At 40.2% G+C, this 17,478-nt stretch overlaps 1 protein-coding gene across 1 annotated transcript in view; it reads right to left on the bottom strand.

The window, feature by feature from the left end:
• Nucleotides 1-520: 520 nt before the first annotated feature.
• LOC120929467 (zinc finger E-box-binding homeobox 1-like) overlaps nt 521-17,478 on the bottom strand; it is a 140,634-nt gene continuing 123,676 nt past the window's right edge. Inside the window, exons 5-7 of the mRNA XM_040340921.1 lie at nt 15,202-16,418; nt 5,868-6,012; nt 521-1,360 (exon numbers count right to left, since the gene is read on the bottom strand). Of these exons, the coding sequence (XP_040196855.1) occupies nt 1,071-1,360; nt 5,868-6,012; nt 15,202-16,418 (1,652 nt within the window). The 3' untranslated portion in view covers nt 521-1,070. The remainder of the gene's footprint in view (nt 1,361-5,867; nt 6,013-15,201; nt 16,419-17,478) is intronic.

The following is a 17,478-nucleotide window of genomic DNA, read 5'->3' on the forward strand; positions in this document are numbered from 1 at the left end:
CCCAAATGCTCCCTCAACACCTTCCTAACTTTTGGGCTGAATCTCTAGATTCTCCATGATGATGTAAGATGTTGCCAATTGGGTCTCAGTGAGGTGTAAAGACTTGGTAGACAATTATAGTCAGTTTATAAATGTCTGTTCTGGGTACAGTTCTGCTTTAAATTGACACCCTGAACTGGCATTACACAAATTCATTGAAAATTTTTACTTTTTAAGTATCTTAGTCTACTTAAAATGAACATGTAGTATTGCATTCCTGAATTTAAAGGGAATCTGTCATAAAGCATTTGAAAGAGACTTCAGATAAAATCTCTCAAGCCTCGTACACACCACCGAGGAACTCGACGGGCGAAACACATCATTTTCCTCGTCGAGTTCCTTGTTAGGCTGTCGAAACTCGACAAGCCAATTTTCTCCATTCCCGTCAAGGAAATAGAGAACATGCTCTCTTTTTGGCTCGTCAAGTTTCTCGACAGTTTCCTCAACGAAAATGTACACACGACCGGTTTCCTCGGCAAAAAAATATCTCCCAGCAAGTTTCTTGTTGGTTTTTGCAGAGAAACTCGGTCGTGTGTACGAGGCCTTATTCTTGGGTGACTTGCTAGTTTAGTTCTATTGCAGCAAATATAACCCTAATTAGAACGATGTGCCTGTACTGGGGAACTAATAAACAGCTTCCGTCTGAGGCTTATCCTACAGATATTTTGCTTTGCAACATTGTCCATTTGAAGACACGCTCACAAAATTATTAATTACATTTTTTATATGTGTAACCATAACAATCCCTAAGGCACTAATACATTAGGCACTTATTGGCCAAGTAAGGCATGGTAATACGTCCTGGTGCACTGCAGTGCTATTCATTCAAATAGGCACCCCAACACACCATGCCGACAGACTAACCTGAAAAATAAAAGAACACTTTAGTATGACAATTTTTCTATTGTTCTTTCTTTTTCCTGTCTGGTATTAGGTGGAATTTAAAGATGATTTGACTATCAACCTTCCATTATATTTATATTATCCTTAGTAAATACGCCTATTATCTATTATGTTTGTCCTTAGCTACATCAGGACTGTACCAGGTCCCTCACTTCTTCAGCAGAATGCAGCACTTGGTAGTTTTCATGGTGGTTGGTCTGCTCCCATGTCATAACATCATTTTCATTGGCGTTGTCTCTATGACAGTAGGAATATCGATGGTTCATGTGCTGAGAAAAGGAGCCAGAATGTGAGAATCTCTTGCCACATTTGTCACAGCAATAAGGCTTCTCTCCGGAGTGCAGGCGGACATGTTCAATGAGGTGATGCTTGTGCTTGAAAGCCTTGCTACAAACTTCACACTGATGAGGCCTATTACCTAAACACACAACATATGTTCAAGATGAGTAACCAAAGTGACGTCAGCTGTAATCTACATTCTCAGGAAAAGTAAATATTCAATACAAATCATAAAATCAGAACTGGTTGTTTGTACGTCATGCCTTTTATATAATATCTCATAATGTGCATTATTATGGAAATAGTTATATCACTGACTCATTTAGAATCTCCAGCATTTATGCTCTCTGGGGTAAATTATCTGAAGACAGGAGACTGATGATATAAATATCACTTTAGTTGCAGGAACTATGCAATGTATGGCAATGCATGCAATGTAGGTAAAGTACAGTGCATTATAAAGTGTAATACCCCTAGTTGTGCACATCCTGCTTCTTACTAAAATTATTTCACAACTTATAAGTGTTGCTAACATAGCAAGGCAGTTTTCCAGGCAGTGGCAAATTACGTAAAGCCTGGCCCCTGGACTGTTTTCAATTCAGGGCCCATTACCCCAGCAGTGCTGCTTACATGGCTTAACCTCCCTGGCGGTATGATTATTTCAGAAAAAAGGTGCTGAAAGCAGTACCATTATTTGCAAGGAAATTTGGCGTTTTATACTGTAGGCCTGTAATTCTTAGGAATAACTTACTTAAATCTGACCAAACAAGAGTCTAGTAGGCATCCCGGGTATGAATTTTTTTTAAAAACAAAATTATTAATTATAATATAATAAATAATTATAAATAATTATAACAAATAATAATATAATTATAATAAAAATTATTCAATAATATAATCAACTCAAAATCACTGAAATTTGCTCATTTGCAGAATTGTCGCTGTCATTATTTTATTTTTTTATGACAAATTTCCCCACAAATTGCTATCGCACAATTCTGCAAGTGATTATAATTTATTATCGCTGTTTTCTAGCTGCTCTAAAACCATTTTTGACATAAAGGGACACTTTTGGTTGCTATGGACAATCTACAGTTTGCAGGCAGAAAGAACAGTTTTTATTATATAAAAGTACATGTAGGGCACTGGGCACTCCACTAGGGACAAGGGGTGTGTGTACTTTTTACATACAGTACTGTAATCTATAAGATTACAGTATACTGTATGTATTGTGTTTGTTTTCCTTTTTGAATTTGGCGCCGTTCTCCGCTCCCGTGCGTCGTAACGTCACAGGGAACGGAGATCGGCGGCACACAGAGGCACTGTGTAAATCAAGAGAGGTCCCGCTCGCTCACACAGCGCGGTGGCATCGCTTGATCCAGGGACAAGGTAAGTAAACCAAGCCTGTGGATTCTGCGAGGCGATCCCGAGTCTGACTCGGGGTTACCGATCGTAGCCCAAAAATCTCACCCCGAGTCAGACTCTGGAATACCGCCAGGGGGGTTAATAAACCCTAAAAGCAGCAGGAAGGAGGCCTTACCAAGTCTCTAAAACATGCACACATTAAATTAAATTTCTAGTAGAAAGCATGGCAAGGTCATTTACCAAGATAAGGGTATTCTTTTAAAATTTTTAATTGTTTATGGTACAAAGACAAATGAAAAAAAAAAAAAATGAAAAGAAAAGTTATATATGTGAAGTATATGTGATTTTTTTTTCAGCTCTTAGTAGCAAATAGTGTTATCCTATGTGTCCATGCACACTATTTTAGTCTAGACGTGTTTAAACATATCTAGAGTGACTTCGGGAACTTAATATGTACAGTCTAGAGGAAAGAAGGGAAAGGGGAGACATGATTGAAACCTTTAAATATATCAAGAGGGTGAATAAGATTTAGGAAGGCAGTTTTGTTCAATATGAAACCAAAAATAAAGAACACAGGGACATCACCTCAAACTAACTGGAGGAAAGTTCAAAACTAATCTTAGAAAGTATTATTTTACTAAAAGGGTAGATGATACTTGAAATAAACCTGTGGTTCTCAACCTCAGTCCTCAAGTATCCCCAATGGTCAATGTTTTCAGGTTTTCCTTTACTTTTGCACAGCTGCTTTAAATCAATATCAATGACATGGTTCCCAAAACATGGCCCATTGGGGGTACTTGAGGACTGAGGCTGAGAGTCACTGGAATAAACTACCAGCAGAGGTAGTGAGACAGTAAATGGCTTCAAACATGCTTGGGATAAACATAGATCTATAAAAAATAGACAATAGACCCCCTCCACCGAAAACAACCCCCCTTCAAAAAAATACAAAAATAAATGGGCAGACTCGATAGACTACTCAGTCTTTTCTGCCATCATTTTTCTCTGTTTCTATGTTTTTGAGGCTCTTTTTTTTGCGTTTTTGAGTGTGATTTCCCGGGAGAGAAAGAAACGCAAGATGCTCTTAACTTCTGCTAACTAGACATGTACAGAATGGAAAAACTCATTTCGTTTAGTTTCCTATAGATTCGTTATGTTACTTATTTTGTTTTGTTATGGAATTAGTTTAATTTGGTTTCGGAATTTGTTCCATTTTTCGTAAAATGTTGTTTCGTTTTCATTATAATTCGTTTTATTTATTACTTTTCTAACGAAATTCTAAATTTTCAGAACGATTAGAATTCAGATCGGTCGAAAAACGATCGACCGATTCGAATTCTGTGTGAAGGAATAGCCGGGAAGCCGGTGGCCCGCGTCTATAACAACCATGAGTCATGATCTGTCAGTGGGCTTCCCAACTGATAGATAAATGTAAAGATAAAGAATGCCGGAAATAGAAAAATGTTTAAAAAATGGCTTAGGGTCCCCCCAGTCCATACCAGGCCCTTTGGGTCTGGTATGTATTTTAAGGGGAACCCCACACCAATTTTTTTTTAAAAACTTTGTGGGATCACCCCCAAAATCCATACCAGACCCTTATCTGAGCATGCAGCCTGGCAGGTCAGGAAAGGTGGGGGATAAGTGGGCACCCCCCTCCTAAGCCATACCCAGAATCTGGAAGACCTATTTAACCCTTGGCTGTGGTTGTCAGGGTCTGCGGGCGGGGGCTTATCAGAATCTGGAAGCACCCTTAAACAAGGGGGTCCCCAGATCCAGGCCCCCCTCTATGTGAATGGGTATCGGGTACATCGTACCCATACCCATTCTCCAAAAAAAGTGTCAAAAAGTAAGAAACACAGGAAACAGTTTTTGACAAACACTTTATTAAAAAAAAAAAAATTGTGTCCCTCGATGTCCGCTGACCCCCAAAAAATTAAAAATGTCAAAAAGAGGCTACCCGCTGTATTCCCTCTCTTCAGCTTTGACAGCTCTTATATAGGCAAGGGGCAGGGCCACTTGGTTACATCATCCAGTGGCACTGTCCCCCTCTGACATCAGGTGAGGTAATGTGTTAGAAAATGAATAAATAAAACAAATTTTAACTGATTTCAACTAAATTCGTTACTATTCGTTACTATTTTATACATCCGAATAAAATAGTAACAAATAGTAACGGACTTCATTAAAATTCAAAGTGAAATTTAACGCAAACAAAACAAATTCCGAGACTACATTTTTAGCTTATAATGTGCATGTAAATTTTGAAGAATGTAAATGTTACTTATCAATGGCAAATCTGAGTCTGGGACAATGCACACATCCACCTTGATGAACTAAACTCACATCAGAAACCCCCCTTCAAATTAGAAGTGCCCCATCACATCAGAGGTTTCCTTCACATCAGACTCCTCCCTTCTTGTCAGAGGCCCCCCTAGACATAAAAGGCCCTCCATCACCACAGAGTCCCCCCATTACAGAGGGAGAGGCCCCCCATTACATCAGCGTCCCCCCATACAAGTTTTGTATGGCTATTGGGTAGATTTCCCTTCTCTATTGTCCTGGTGACAACAATGTCATTGTGCTGAAAGAGGGAGACTGTTATACATGACACAGATTTCAATAAAAAGCTGCTTCTGATATCCCAACACTCTACTTAAATGTGTTTCATTAGCAAGTAAGGGTAAAAGCACTTAAACCATTCCATAGATGGTAATAAAGCCCAGGCAGAAGTAAAAGAAGAAATAAGGAAAAAATAAAGTTTTGTCAAGAGTATCATTTCAATCACAAATATGAAGGAACATTTGCTATATTTTCATTATATTTGCAGTGTATTTGTTATTACTTTGGTGTTTTCATTGCATGGTACATGTACAGATTTTTATTACACTAGGGATTGTGTGCATTGTCACTAAAAGATGCTGGAACAAGAGGTAAGGGTAAATATTGCAATGTGGAGACCTGTTTTGATGAAAACTGGCTGAGATAGGATTTCCCCTCACATTGTAGAGATTTGCTCTCACTTCCTGTTGGTTCTCCAGAATAAGAAGTGACAGTAATCTTCCCCAATAAGTTTGCATTTGTTGCCCTATATAAGTTTCTCACTCACTCACTCACAGAAAGAAAAAAAAAACTCTTCCCTACTGTATCCAAAATGTAAGATTTTTTTTTACTATAGCTACATTTATAGAAGAATGAAAAAATCTTAATTATAATGGTTATTATACAGTAAACGCCACATGTGACTTACAGAAAAGGCACATTGCACAAGATTATAGTCTTACCTGTGTGTTCATACTTGTGTCGCAAGAGAGAGCTGCTTTTCTGAAAGGTTTTGCTACACTGATCACAGGCATACAACCCATTTTCTAGCTTCCTTGAATTTTTTCGGGAACCACCTGTGTGCTTTTCTTCACCGCTGGTGATATTCTTAAAAAACAAAAAACATTTAGTTGTCACATCCCAAGCACCTAAAAATGCACATATGTCACCAAACATCCTAGTAGAAAATGTACAGAACATACTTTTTAAGAGACAGTTTCCAAAAATATCACACATCTACGACATACTGATACCAGCCTGTTTAAAGCATATTAAATCCCAAAACAAAATTGTAATATATTGCAGCCTACCAGTCCTTAGATGTGGTGATAGCATTCGTTTTCACTTTTCAGGCTAAGAACATTTTTAGTAAGTACAGAAAATACCTGTTGATCTTGCCACAAATACAGTGTCCTTGTCACTTCCTGTGAGCTTAAAAGAAAGCAGAAGCAACCTTATCTTTATGCCTCATTCACATGGGTGTACTTATATGTGCACAAGTGTGAGGGGCTTTCTTTGCTTGCGTGGGATACACAGGTGTTCCGTGTATTCGCATCTGGGCATTTCCCTCTTGTCTAATGGAATGCAGTGGCTGCATGGATACAGCCACTGGCCCTAATTTAATGGCCATGTGTGTGCGGGTCCCTTACCGCAGACAGTGTGCATCCCGTGCAGGCAAAGACAGCCCTTTGCATGGGTGTACAGAGAGGTAGGCCCATGTGAATGAGGCCTTATTGTGTAAACTACTAGTCCCACAGTCTACATTATAATGGAAATGGACAAAGTAGACATGTTTACAGTCCAGCTTGTATGACAGACCCTATTGATAGAGTAGAAACATTCTTTTAGACATGAATGGACAAGAAGTGTGTTATTCACAGTAGAAGATAAATAAAAAATTTATGAAAAAAGAGAAATAATTGCACCAACTACATTTAAAGCCATCAAAACTGCAATTTATTTGATTTATGTTTTTAAGTTTAGATATACGGTACTTTAACTCGTGATTAGGGTTGAGCGAACCCGAACTGTAAAGTTCGGGTTCGGTACGGACTTTGGGTTTTTCCCGAACCCGGACCCGAACCCGAATAGTTGGAAAAAGTCCGGGTTCGGAGTTCGGGTATGTTTTGGCGCGCTGCACGGCAGCCAATCGCCATTCGTGTTACTACTGTGACTGGGAACTGATCACAGCCATGCCTACTTATGGCATGGCTGTGATTGGCCAGTGCAGCATGTGACCCATCATGTGACGTGCCTCTATATTAGATAGAGGCACACAGCACAGATCGTCACTCTGCTTCACTCTAGATAGGTAGTAACAAAAATATAACTATGATAATAAGAAATCCATAAGGTGCATCAGTGAAAAAAGTCCAAAAAGTGCTCCAAATAATGAATAACGTAACGCGTACGAGGGGGAGGAGCTTCGTGACGTCACCCGCGTTCGCCGACCCAACGCTGATGTGTGAGCTGTGTAAGATTCGGAAGCCTTGGAGCTCCGTGCTGTGCTGCTACGCTCCACACTCGGCTCTGAGTGTCGCATTATGTGAGTTTGTTTGACTTATTTTTACTTATTAAATTTAGTCTGTCCCCTTTTTGTTTTATATATTTCTCCGTGGTCTTTGGGGATTGCTGAGCCGTCTGCTGCCTGCTGTATATCCTACTATCTTGGAGGCGTCTGTATACTTACCTTGGAGGTTTTCAAATGTTTTGTGACCTAGCCATGGTCGAATGAGGTGAGGGGCCATCCTTAGGTATTGGTGGAGGAACTTTCCTGTTGGTCACCGATTTCGAAACCAATCACAATTAGTCACTTCATTATTTGGAGCACTTTTTGGACTTTTTTCACTGATGCACCTTATGGATTTCTTATTATCATAGTTATATTTTTGTATATTGTATTTGATCACTATTTTTTCACTGTTTAATTTATATGTCTTTGCGCTGCACTTTACTGTTACTGATCATTATTGGGATTTCTATTTGAATTTATCCTCCAGTGCTGGCTTGCAATTTTTAGGTTTATTATTGTTATTTTTCCAGCGCGGAATTTCTTCTTTGTTTTTGGTATCACTCTAGATAAGGAAAGGCTGCTGGAATCTGCTGCTTAGGGAAAGTCTTAGGTGTATCTGGCTCGTTTTCACTGTATTTCACTTATGTGAGGGAAAGGTTGCTGAATCTGCTCAGGGACAGTGTTAGGTCTATGCTGCTATGCTGCTATGCTGCTCCAGAAATATCAAGAAGCACACTTTATTTCTTTGATATCTGAATCAACTTATGGCATCTGGCTCGTTGTCACTGCTTCACTTATGTGAGGGAAAGGCTGCTGAATCTGCTTAGGGAGAGTTTTAGGTGTATGTTGCTCCAGAAATATCAACAAGCACTCTATTCCTGTGACATCTGCTGTGCTTCATATAGTTTAGGAATTTTGTTCAGCTATAGTGGCAGTTTGTAATCTATAGGTATTTCAACAGCAGCACACCTGCCACACCACCTGTGCACCTGTGATATACTGTGTTTCTGTCAAGTACATAGTCAGGGAGAGTTTCCTGAAATATTTTTCCTATAGTGGCAGTTTGTAATCTATAGGTGACTCTGAATATTTCAACAGCAGTATACCTGCCACACCACCTGTGCACCTGTGATATACTGTGTTTCTGTCAAGTACATAGTCAGGGAGAGTTTCCTGAAATATTTTTCCTATAGTGGCAGTTTGTAATCTATAGGTGACTCTGAATATTTCAATAATTTTGAACAAAACTGTATGGACCTCGTCCTCAAATGTCAAAAATCATTATATTTTTTATTTTAATTTTTTTTATGTTATTTTAAGTTATTTCCCTATCCACATTTATTTCCAGAGTACTTGCCATGCTCTTCCCGACATTTTGCTGCCATTTGCAGCCCTCCAGCCCTTTCCCTTAGTTTTTTAGAGACATTTTTGTAGTCAAAAGTCCGGGTCCCCATTGACTTAAATGGGGTTCGGGTTCGGGTCAAAGTCTGGGTTCGGGTTCGGTCCCGAACCCAAACTTTTTTTTCAAAGTCCGGGTTCGGGTCCGAACCCGAACATCCAGGTGTCCGCTCAACTCTACTCGTGATTTGTGTCCAGCTAATTAAGACCTGAGTTTTAAGGGAACAAGTCACGACTTATAAAAGATTATGAACATTTAGGCTCAACAGTTATGGACCCAGGGCATATCAGGCATGCCCAAAACACCCTCAAAGGAGTAATTTAGGCGTATCTGGTACCTCCTGACTCCACCCCACTATTACTGCAAAGCTATCTGAAATTAAGTCTTCTAGTTTGCATTGCTGAAGCACTGACAGCACTAATGTAATAAATTACTGTTTGCGGCATGAGAATAAATAACAAACAATATTGGTGCACTAGAGGTAAGGTCGATTGTATACATGCCCAAGACATACATATAAGGCAAGTCAGTAGTATAGGGAGTTTATACAGTTCAAAATACTTTGATCTTTGTGGGGGTTTTTTTGTGGCATAAGATTTACTGCTCTTTTACCTGCTGTCATGCTGTTTTCCAGCAACAAAGTAAACATAACAATATTTACCAAAAGCCCTCTAGTTGTATACATTTCTTTTAACTACAAGCTCAAATGTTTCTTTTCTAAAACTGGAGAGCGAAAAATCTGGTGCAGCTCTGCATGGTAGCCAGGCAGCATCCAGGTTATTTATTTTGCTAAAGCCTAATTGAACAAGCTGAAATTAGAAGCCGATTGGTTACCAAACAGAACTGCGCCAGATTTTGCTCTCTCCAGTTTTAGTAAATCAACCCCCAAACAACTCACCTGTAACATTCATAGCCTAGAATAGCAGTGGCCAACTTAGGGAATATAGATGGGCTCAAGTGCTGTCACGTCCAGAGGGCTAAATAATATTAATTTTTTGTAAATTTTCTCTTTGCACTTTACATCACAATGCAAAACATTAATGAGGTAGGCTAAGATGAGAGCAAGTTGGGCTTGCACAGATTGAAATGTATACAACTGTGACATTTTCAAAGGCCTGCAATTGTTAAATACATTTTTTGCCTAATGCCTGGGGACGCTAGACTACCAGCACTTAACCACTCATGGGTAATATAGACAATTTTGACTGATGAGTGGAACACTATGACATTCAATAAACAATGGCAATGATACAGACCACAAGTAAGGGGGGGGGGCAGTGAGCAGGAAGCCCTTATGACTAGAAAAAAGGAACAAGCAACCTAGGGGTGCTGCTGTGAAAATGAAGGTGGGACTCTATCTGTGAAAACAAAAAGGAGGGGAAGGGAAGGAGACAGCGCAACCACTCTGGTGTAGAAGGTTCCAACAAAATTTAATTACAAAAAGATGAAAAGTGAATACTCACAAACATATAAAAAAACACACATAATTAGGTCCCCAGGAAAGGATGAACCTGTGGTGAAAGCACAGCTGGATGGATGGATGATGAGCTGCTGCAGGCACAGGGTCCGGATCTCTGTGCTGCCAATCACTAGATGGGAGAATGCTCTGCTGCATGTAGTGCCTCTGCTTCCTCGTTCCTGGTGCCAATCACAGATGAATGGTGGTGTCCACTTGAAGTCCAGGGTCACAGGATGTGTTTCGAGTGACCTTCCTCTTTCTCAGCTGAAGAAGAGGAAGGTCCGTTGAAATGCATCTTGTGACCCTGGACTTTAGGTGGACACCACCATCCATCAGCCATTGGCACCTAGAAAGAGGAATCCTCTCCTGGGGACACAATTATGTGTGTTTTTTTCTATGTTTGTGTGTATTCACTCTTTTATTGTTTTGTAATTACATTTCTTTGGAACCTACTACACCAGAGCGGTTGCACTGTCTCCCTCTTTTTTGCAATTGTTAAATGCTGAATGACATTGTGCCCACTTACACACGTTATTGATGTTTATGCAGTAAACACAAATGTCATCCAGTAATTCCTATTTATTTGTTGGGACCTGGGGATTGATGGGAAGATAATTTTTTTTCCTGGTTTATTAAATTTAACAACATCACCACACCTATTGGTCACAGAACCTTCCTTCATCACCCACAAGACTTGTCAGACAGTCCATCATCAATCAGTCACAGTGCCCCTAACTGTCACAGCACCACCATGCAGCCATCAGTCGCCTATCAGTCATAGACCCATCGTGCAACAGCTGTCTTCCCTTAACAATCAATAACAGTAGCACCCTCCACCAGTTTCAGCTGCCCTTGCTATCCCCCTAATTAATTAGAGATCTATTTAGTGGTTCAGTTTGAGTTACAGAATGCTAAAACGCTAGTGGGTGCCCCCCCCCCCCCATCAGTAACAAATTGTGGGATGATAGCAGAATGACAAAGGAGCCCTGGAGTCAGGTACTGGGCATCACTATACCTCTGTTCCCATGTTGCTGACACATGAGATGGTTTGGTTCACTCCTTTAAGGTAGCCAACAGGGAGGCCCGGCCCAGTGCACAGCGGGCTGCACAAATGGTGCCGGTGGGCCATCCACTAGTTAGGCATCAGGGACCCAAGAGTCATTTTCTGACAAAATAAATAAAACTAAATAAAGGGACAGATATATAGTAAAGAGTTCATAGATTAGCTTGCACATGTATTTAAGACTAAATATTTAGATCCATGTACAAGACCAGTTTTAACATGTTCTCCTAAAGCTAAGCAGTGCACACATTTTATGTATTACTAAAGGTTCTACATTTGGTTTGTGCACTTTTAGTTTATCATTCCAAGCTCTTACAGAATACAGATTTTCTTATGTATTTCGAATAGCTGCCTAATTAAATCACCAGGTGTCTGGCGGACAAGAAGGGAGAACGAGAACTACTGTTGTACGAGGAGGATTTCGATTTTGTAGGAATTACAGAGACTTGGTTCCACAGCTCTCACGTTATGGGTAGAGCTACAAAGGGAGAAAACTAAGGGGAAAGTAATACTGGGAGTATGCTATAGGCCCCCAAACCTGAGGGAGGAGGCGGAGGCGGACCTTCTATCACAATTTGGATTAGTGGCAAGAATGGGAAGTGTCATTAAAATGGGGGATTTTAATTATCCAGACATAGACTGGGTGGAAGGAACCACACATTCATCTAAGGCTCACCAGTTCCTAAATGTCTTACAGGACAATTTCATGGGTCAGATGGTAAATGCACCAACTAGAAACCAAGCGTTACTAGACCTATTAATTACCAACAATACAGACCTGATCTTTGGATGTGGAAATATAGGGTCATTTATGAAACAGCGATCGCAGGTCAATTCGTTTTAGTATAAATCACACAAATAGGAAACATAAGGGGAATACAAAGACACTGAGTTTCAAAAGAACCAACTTCCCTAAACTATGATCCTTGCTAGAAGACAATAATTGGGATAAAATCTTAAGAACAAAGAACACAAAGGAAAAATGGGTATGCTTTGAGAGCATATTAAAAAAGGGCATTAGCCAGTGCATCCCAATCGGAAATAAAAAAAAACCGAATAAAAGTCCTGGGTGGCTTAACTCCAATGTATCATAAAAGCATAGGAGTAGGCCTTCAAAAAATTTAAGGCTGAGGGATCATCATCAGCATTCCAAATGTACAAAGAATGCAACAAGAAATGTAAGGGCGGCTAAGATAGAACATGAAAAGCACATAGTGGAGAAGAGAAAGAAAAATTACATAAATAGTAAGAACGGGGGGTCAGATCATATTGGTCCCATAAAGAATGATGAGGGGGATCTGGTTACTAAGGATGGAATGATGGTGAAGGAATTAAAATTATTCTTCTCCTCAGTCTGCACAAGGGAATCGGGGGGCTTCAGTAACCAAAACTGCAATGTTTATCCTCATTACATGTCACAGGAAGCAACTTCATGGCTAACAGAGGACAGCATTTTAATTTGAATTGAAAAGGGTCCTTAAGGAACTCAGTCAAATAATTTCCAGACCATTGTTCCTAATTTTTATGAACAGTCTACTGACTGGAAAGGTACCAGCTGATTGGAAAAAAGTTAATGTAACACCAATATTTAAAAAAGGGCCAAGTTACATCCCTGGGAATTACAGACCAGTTAGCCTAACATCAATTATATGCAAGCTCTTGGAGTGGATGATAAGGGACTGTATACAAGATTTTAGTAATGACAACAGTATCATTAGCAGTAATCAGCATGGATTCATGAAGAATCATTCTTGCCAAACCAATCTATTAACCTTCTACAAGGAGGTGAGCTGCCATCTAGATAAAGGAAGGCCCATAGACATGGTGTATCTTGATTTTGCAAGAGGATTTTATACAGTTCCCCATAAACATTCACAACATCGCCCCCATCTACATCACCAACCTCATCTGCAGATATCACCCAAAACATCCCCTCTGCTCCTCCCAGGACCTCCTGCTCTCTAGCTCCCTTGTTACCTCCTCCCATGCTCGCCTTCAGGACTTCTTCAGTGCGTCTCTCATCCTCTGGAACTCCCTGCCCCAGTATGTCCGATCAGCCCCTACCCTGTCCACCTTTAGGAGATCCCTGGAAACTCATTTATTCAGGGAAGCCTATCCCACACCCACCTAACAACTGTCTCAGAGCCACCCCCATCAAATCATTCTCTGCAGCTATTACCTTTTGCACCACCACCCCCTCCCTTTAGAATGTAAGCTCTACGAGCAGGGCCCTCCTGTACCTTTTGTATTGAAATGTACTGTAATTGTGTTGTCCCCCCTATACATTGTAAAGTGCTGCGTAAACTGTTGGTGCTATATAAATTGTGTATAATAATAATAATAAACGTTTACTGTACAAAGTAAGGTCCGTTGTCATGGACCATAGGATGAGTGCATGGATTGAAATGTGGCTACAGGGGCGATTTCAGAGGGTAGTGATAAATGGGGAGTACTCAGAATGGTCCGGGTGGAAAGTGGGGTCCCCCAGAGTTCTGTCCTGGGACCAATCCTATTTATTTATTCTTAAACGACCTGGAGGATGGGATAAACAGCTCAATCTCTGTATTTGTGGACAATACTAAGCTAAGCAGGGCAATAACTTCTCCGCAGGATGTGGAAACCTTGCAAGAAGATCTGAACAAATTAATGGGGTGGGCAACTACATATCAAATGAGGTTTAATGTAGAAAAATGTAAAATAATGCATTTGGGTGGCAAAAATATGAATGCAATCTACTCACTGGGGGGAGAACCTCTGAGGGAATCTAGGGTGAAAAAGGACCTGGGGGTCCTAGTAGATGACAGGCTAAGACACTGAGACTGCCATCAATCAGGGCAGCTGGTGGATCCCGACTTGGAAGTCGTGATGACTCGCTGCCCCGACTGATGTACTGCTCTCCGCTGAAAACAGGTAACAGGAGTGCAAAACGAATTGCCGTGTGACCCAGAGGAGAAGCCCAGCTTAAAAAGCTTAGGCTGAACTTCTCCTTTAACTCCAGAGATAAAACAATAATTCTCCAACTCTACAAGACTCTGGTCTGGCCGCACCTGGAGTATGCTGTCCAGTTCTGGGCACCAGTCCTCAGGAAGGATGTGCTGGAACTGGAGAGAGTCCAGAAAAGAGCAACAAAACAAATAAAGGGACTGAAGGACCTTAGTTATGAGGATAGGTTACGAGCACTGAACTTGTTCTTTCTGGAAAGGAGATGCTTGAAAGGGGATATGATATCAATGTAAAAATACCGTACTGGTGACTCCACAATAGGGATAAAACTTTTCCGCAAAAGGGAATTTAATAAGACTTGCGGCCATTCACTAAAACTAGAAAAAAAGCAGTTTAACCTTAAACTGTGTAGAGGGTTCTTTACTGTAAGAGCGGTTAGGATGTGGAATTCTCTTCCACAGGCAGTGGTTTCAGCGGAGAGCATCGATAGTTTCAAAAAACTATTAGATAAGCACCTGAATGACCACAACATACAAGGATATATAATGAAATACTGACATAAAATCACACACATAGGTTGAACTTGATGGACTTTTTTCAACCTCGCCTACAGTGTTTGTTATCAATTTTTCTTTTCACATTTATCCTTTTTAGCAGTCTAAAATTTAGTGCACACAATACCAAAATTCTGTTTAGTGTTTGCTACATTATAGTGATCAATGGCCTTTATGACCTTACTAAAACAAAATAGAATCTTTACTTCTATGGTGTATAAAAGTGTTGTACAGTATCCCACAATCAGAAATCATCTTGTATTAATGTGTGCGGTCAAGAAGGAGGCGGAAATGTATATTATGCTTTAAACATTGCTTTTTAAATAAAATGCATTTTTATAGATAAAGAAGCAAAAATTGTCTCACCATAATCCCAACAGTTTGATTTATTTTTTTCATGTTAATTGAAGTGTCTCCATAGAAGCAGTTCATATAGGGACATAATGAAAACCCATTTAAAGAGTGGCCCATATTCGCACATGGATAGCGAGTTTGTAAAATGCTGTGCACTACATCCGGTAGTACACATGGAATGTTCATTGACTCATTATGTGGTTCAATAAATAATACTTGTGGCGGTAGAAAATCCAGATTTAAACTTTTCATTTCAAACTTTTCTTTTGGGTCCTTTGAGGTTTCTTCACTGGAATCTGTCTTTATAGGTGTCGTGCTGTCTAATTTAGGCATGGATAAGTCCAGTGGCTCAAGCTGGTTTTCCTTGAATAGAGGGACGGAGGGAAATTGACTAACAGTATTACCCTTTGGCTTCATTTCTTCTGAATCACATTTTGATGTGTCATGTCTTCGTCCAGACCACTGTATCTTCTCTAGAATATTTGGACAAGGTGAACATAATAGTCTATGGAAATTACTGGAGCTTGCAATGTTTGGGGGTTTTTCTTCTAAAAGGTCACCTTTGTGGGGTTTGCTTATTGGACTTTCATGGTGTGTTGCTGTGTTATTTATGATTGAGGTATTATTCTTTACTCTTTGGTACAAAGATGAAGAAAGGGCATCATCTTCTGTGACTCTACTTAGACAGTGCTGTGTAAAGACTGGCGCTTCAGGGCGGTAACCACTATATTGAGTAGTACTCTGGTGTTCCACATTGTGCTTCTTTAGGGAGAAACAGTTATTGAAGTCACCTACTGACCATCTATTAGAACCAATCTGGATATGATACTGATTGTGCCACCAGTCAGTGCCTAAATGCCAAATGTCTGGTGTCTCTAACAAGCTTGGGTTCATGGACATGCCCATAGCCATGCTCTGAACAGATCTAGGTGTGATATTAAAATCAAAACCACACAAAGAGAGATGTGGAAATGCAATAGAATCATTATCTTGACTGTGTATTACCCGTTTTTTATTATGACGATCAGTGGCATTTTGTGGCTTTAGTTGATCTTTGAAGTTTTCTTCGTAATCCATTTTTTGTGGAAAGGAGAAAGAGGGAGCCAAAGAAGTCACAATGGCTTGTTTGTCTTGGGTGGGAAAGCACTTTTTGTTGTTTAAATGAGAGCTGTATGAACCTGAATGTGAGAATCTTCTTTTACACTTGAAACATTCATATGGCTTTTCACCTGTGAAAAAATAAATGATTCAGAAAAGTATCACCTTTGCACATTTTTGTTTTGTATGGTATATGAATAAGTAAGTGCACCTGTGCCCAGGCTATGGACAATACACTATTCATAAATTCTTAACAATAAGTAAGGGCTCATTCAAACATATGATAAAGATTTAAAGAGTATTCCATGGCAGATCAGTTTTCAAACTGCATTTGCCAGGCAGTTAGGAGGAATTATGTGTTCCTCACCACCTGTTTTAACCCCTAAAGGCCCACTCCACTGCACATTGCTGTGTCAACCCGCTCACTTGAATGGATCACATTAAGCAACCGGTACTGCCTTTTAAATATGAGAGGAGATACGCTTTGCTGCAGGTTACTTAACTGCATACATCTACCTCCTTATGGCTTAATTTTTAGCTTGAGGGTGGTTGATGGGATGGTGAAAACCTTATTTTACTCCCCCCCAACTTCATATGTAAACTAAGCCTAATGCCGCGTACACACCATCTGACTTTTGCCCGGCCAAATAACATCGGAATTCCGGCGGAATTCCATCTGAAAAAAATAGAACATGTTCTATATCTAAACTCTGATTGAATTCACCGAAATTTCAGATGAAAAAACTCTGATGGGGCTACACACGATCGGAATATCCGATGGAAAAAATCAGTCAGACTTTTTCCATCGGAAATTCCGATCATGTATACGCGGCATGAGGGTACATTCACACCTGCAAATGCACCGAACACCTATTACATGTGAGAACCCCAGTGGGGGTTCCCACTAATTAGCTGCAGGAGGTAGCCCCATTGAAAGAAATGGGAGCCTACAGGCTCCCTCAGCAAACCACAGCCACTTGCAATTGGTCATGCAGTGATCACATGTGAGTGATCGACCCTGGATGCAGGCAGTCCAAAAAAGTGTTCCCTCCTCTGATCAAAACAAAACAAAAATGTGACTACAGACACCTTTTAATTCAAAATCACTTTCAGAAAAAGATAAATACTGCAAATTTGGTCTCTGAAGACACCCAGTGTGAGGGGCAAAACGCGGTGGACGGAGCTTACAGT

This window comes from Rana temporaria, chromosome 2 (genome assembly GCF_905171775.1).
Source record: "Rana temporaria chromosome 2, aRanTem1.1, whole genome shotgun sequence".
Lineage (NCBI taxonomy): Eukaryota > Metazoa > Chordata > Amphibia > Anura > Ranidae > Rana > Rana temporaria.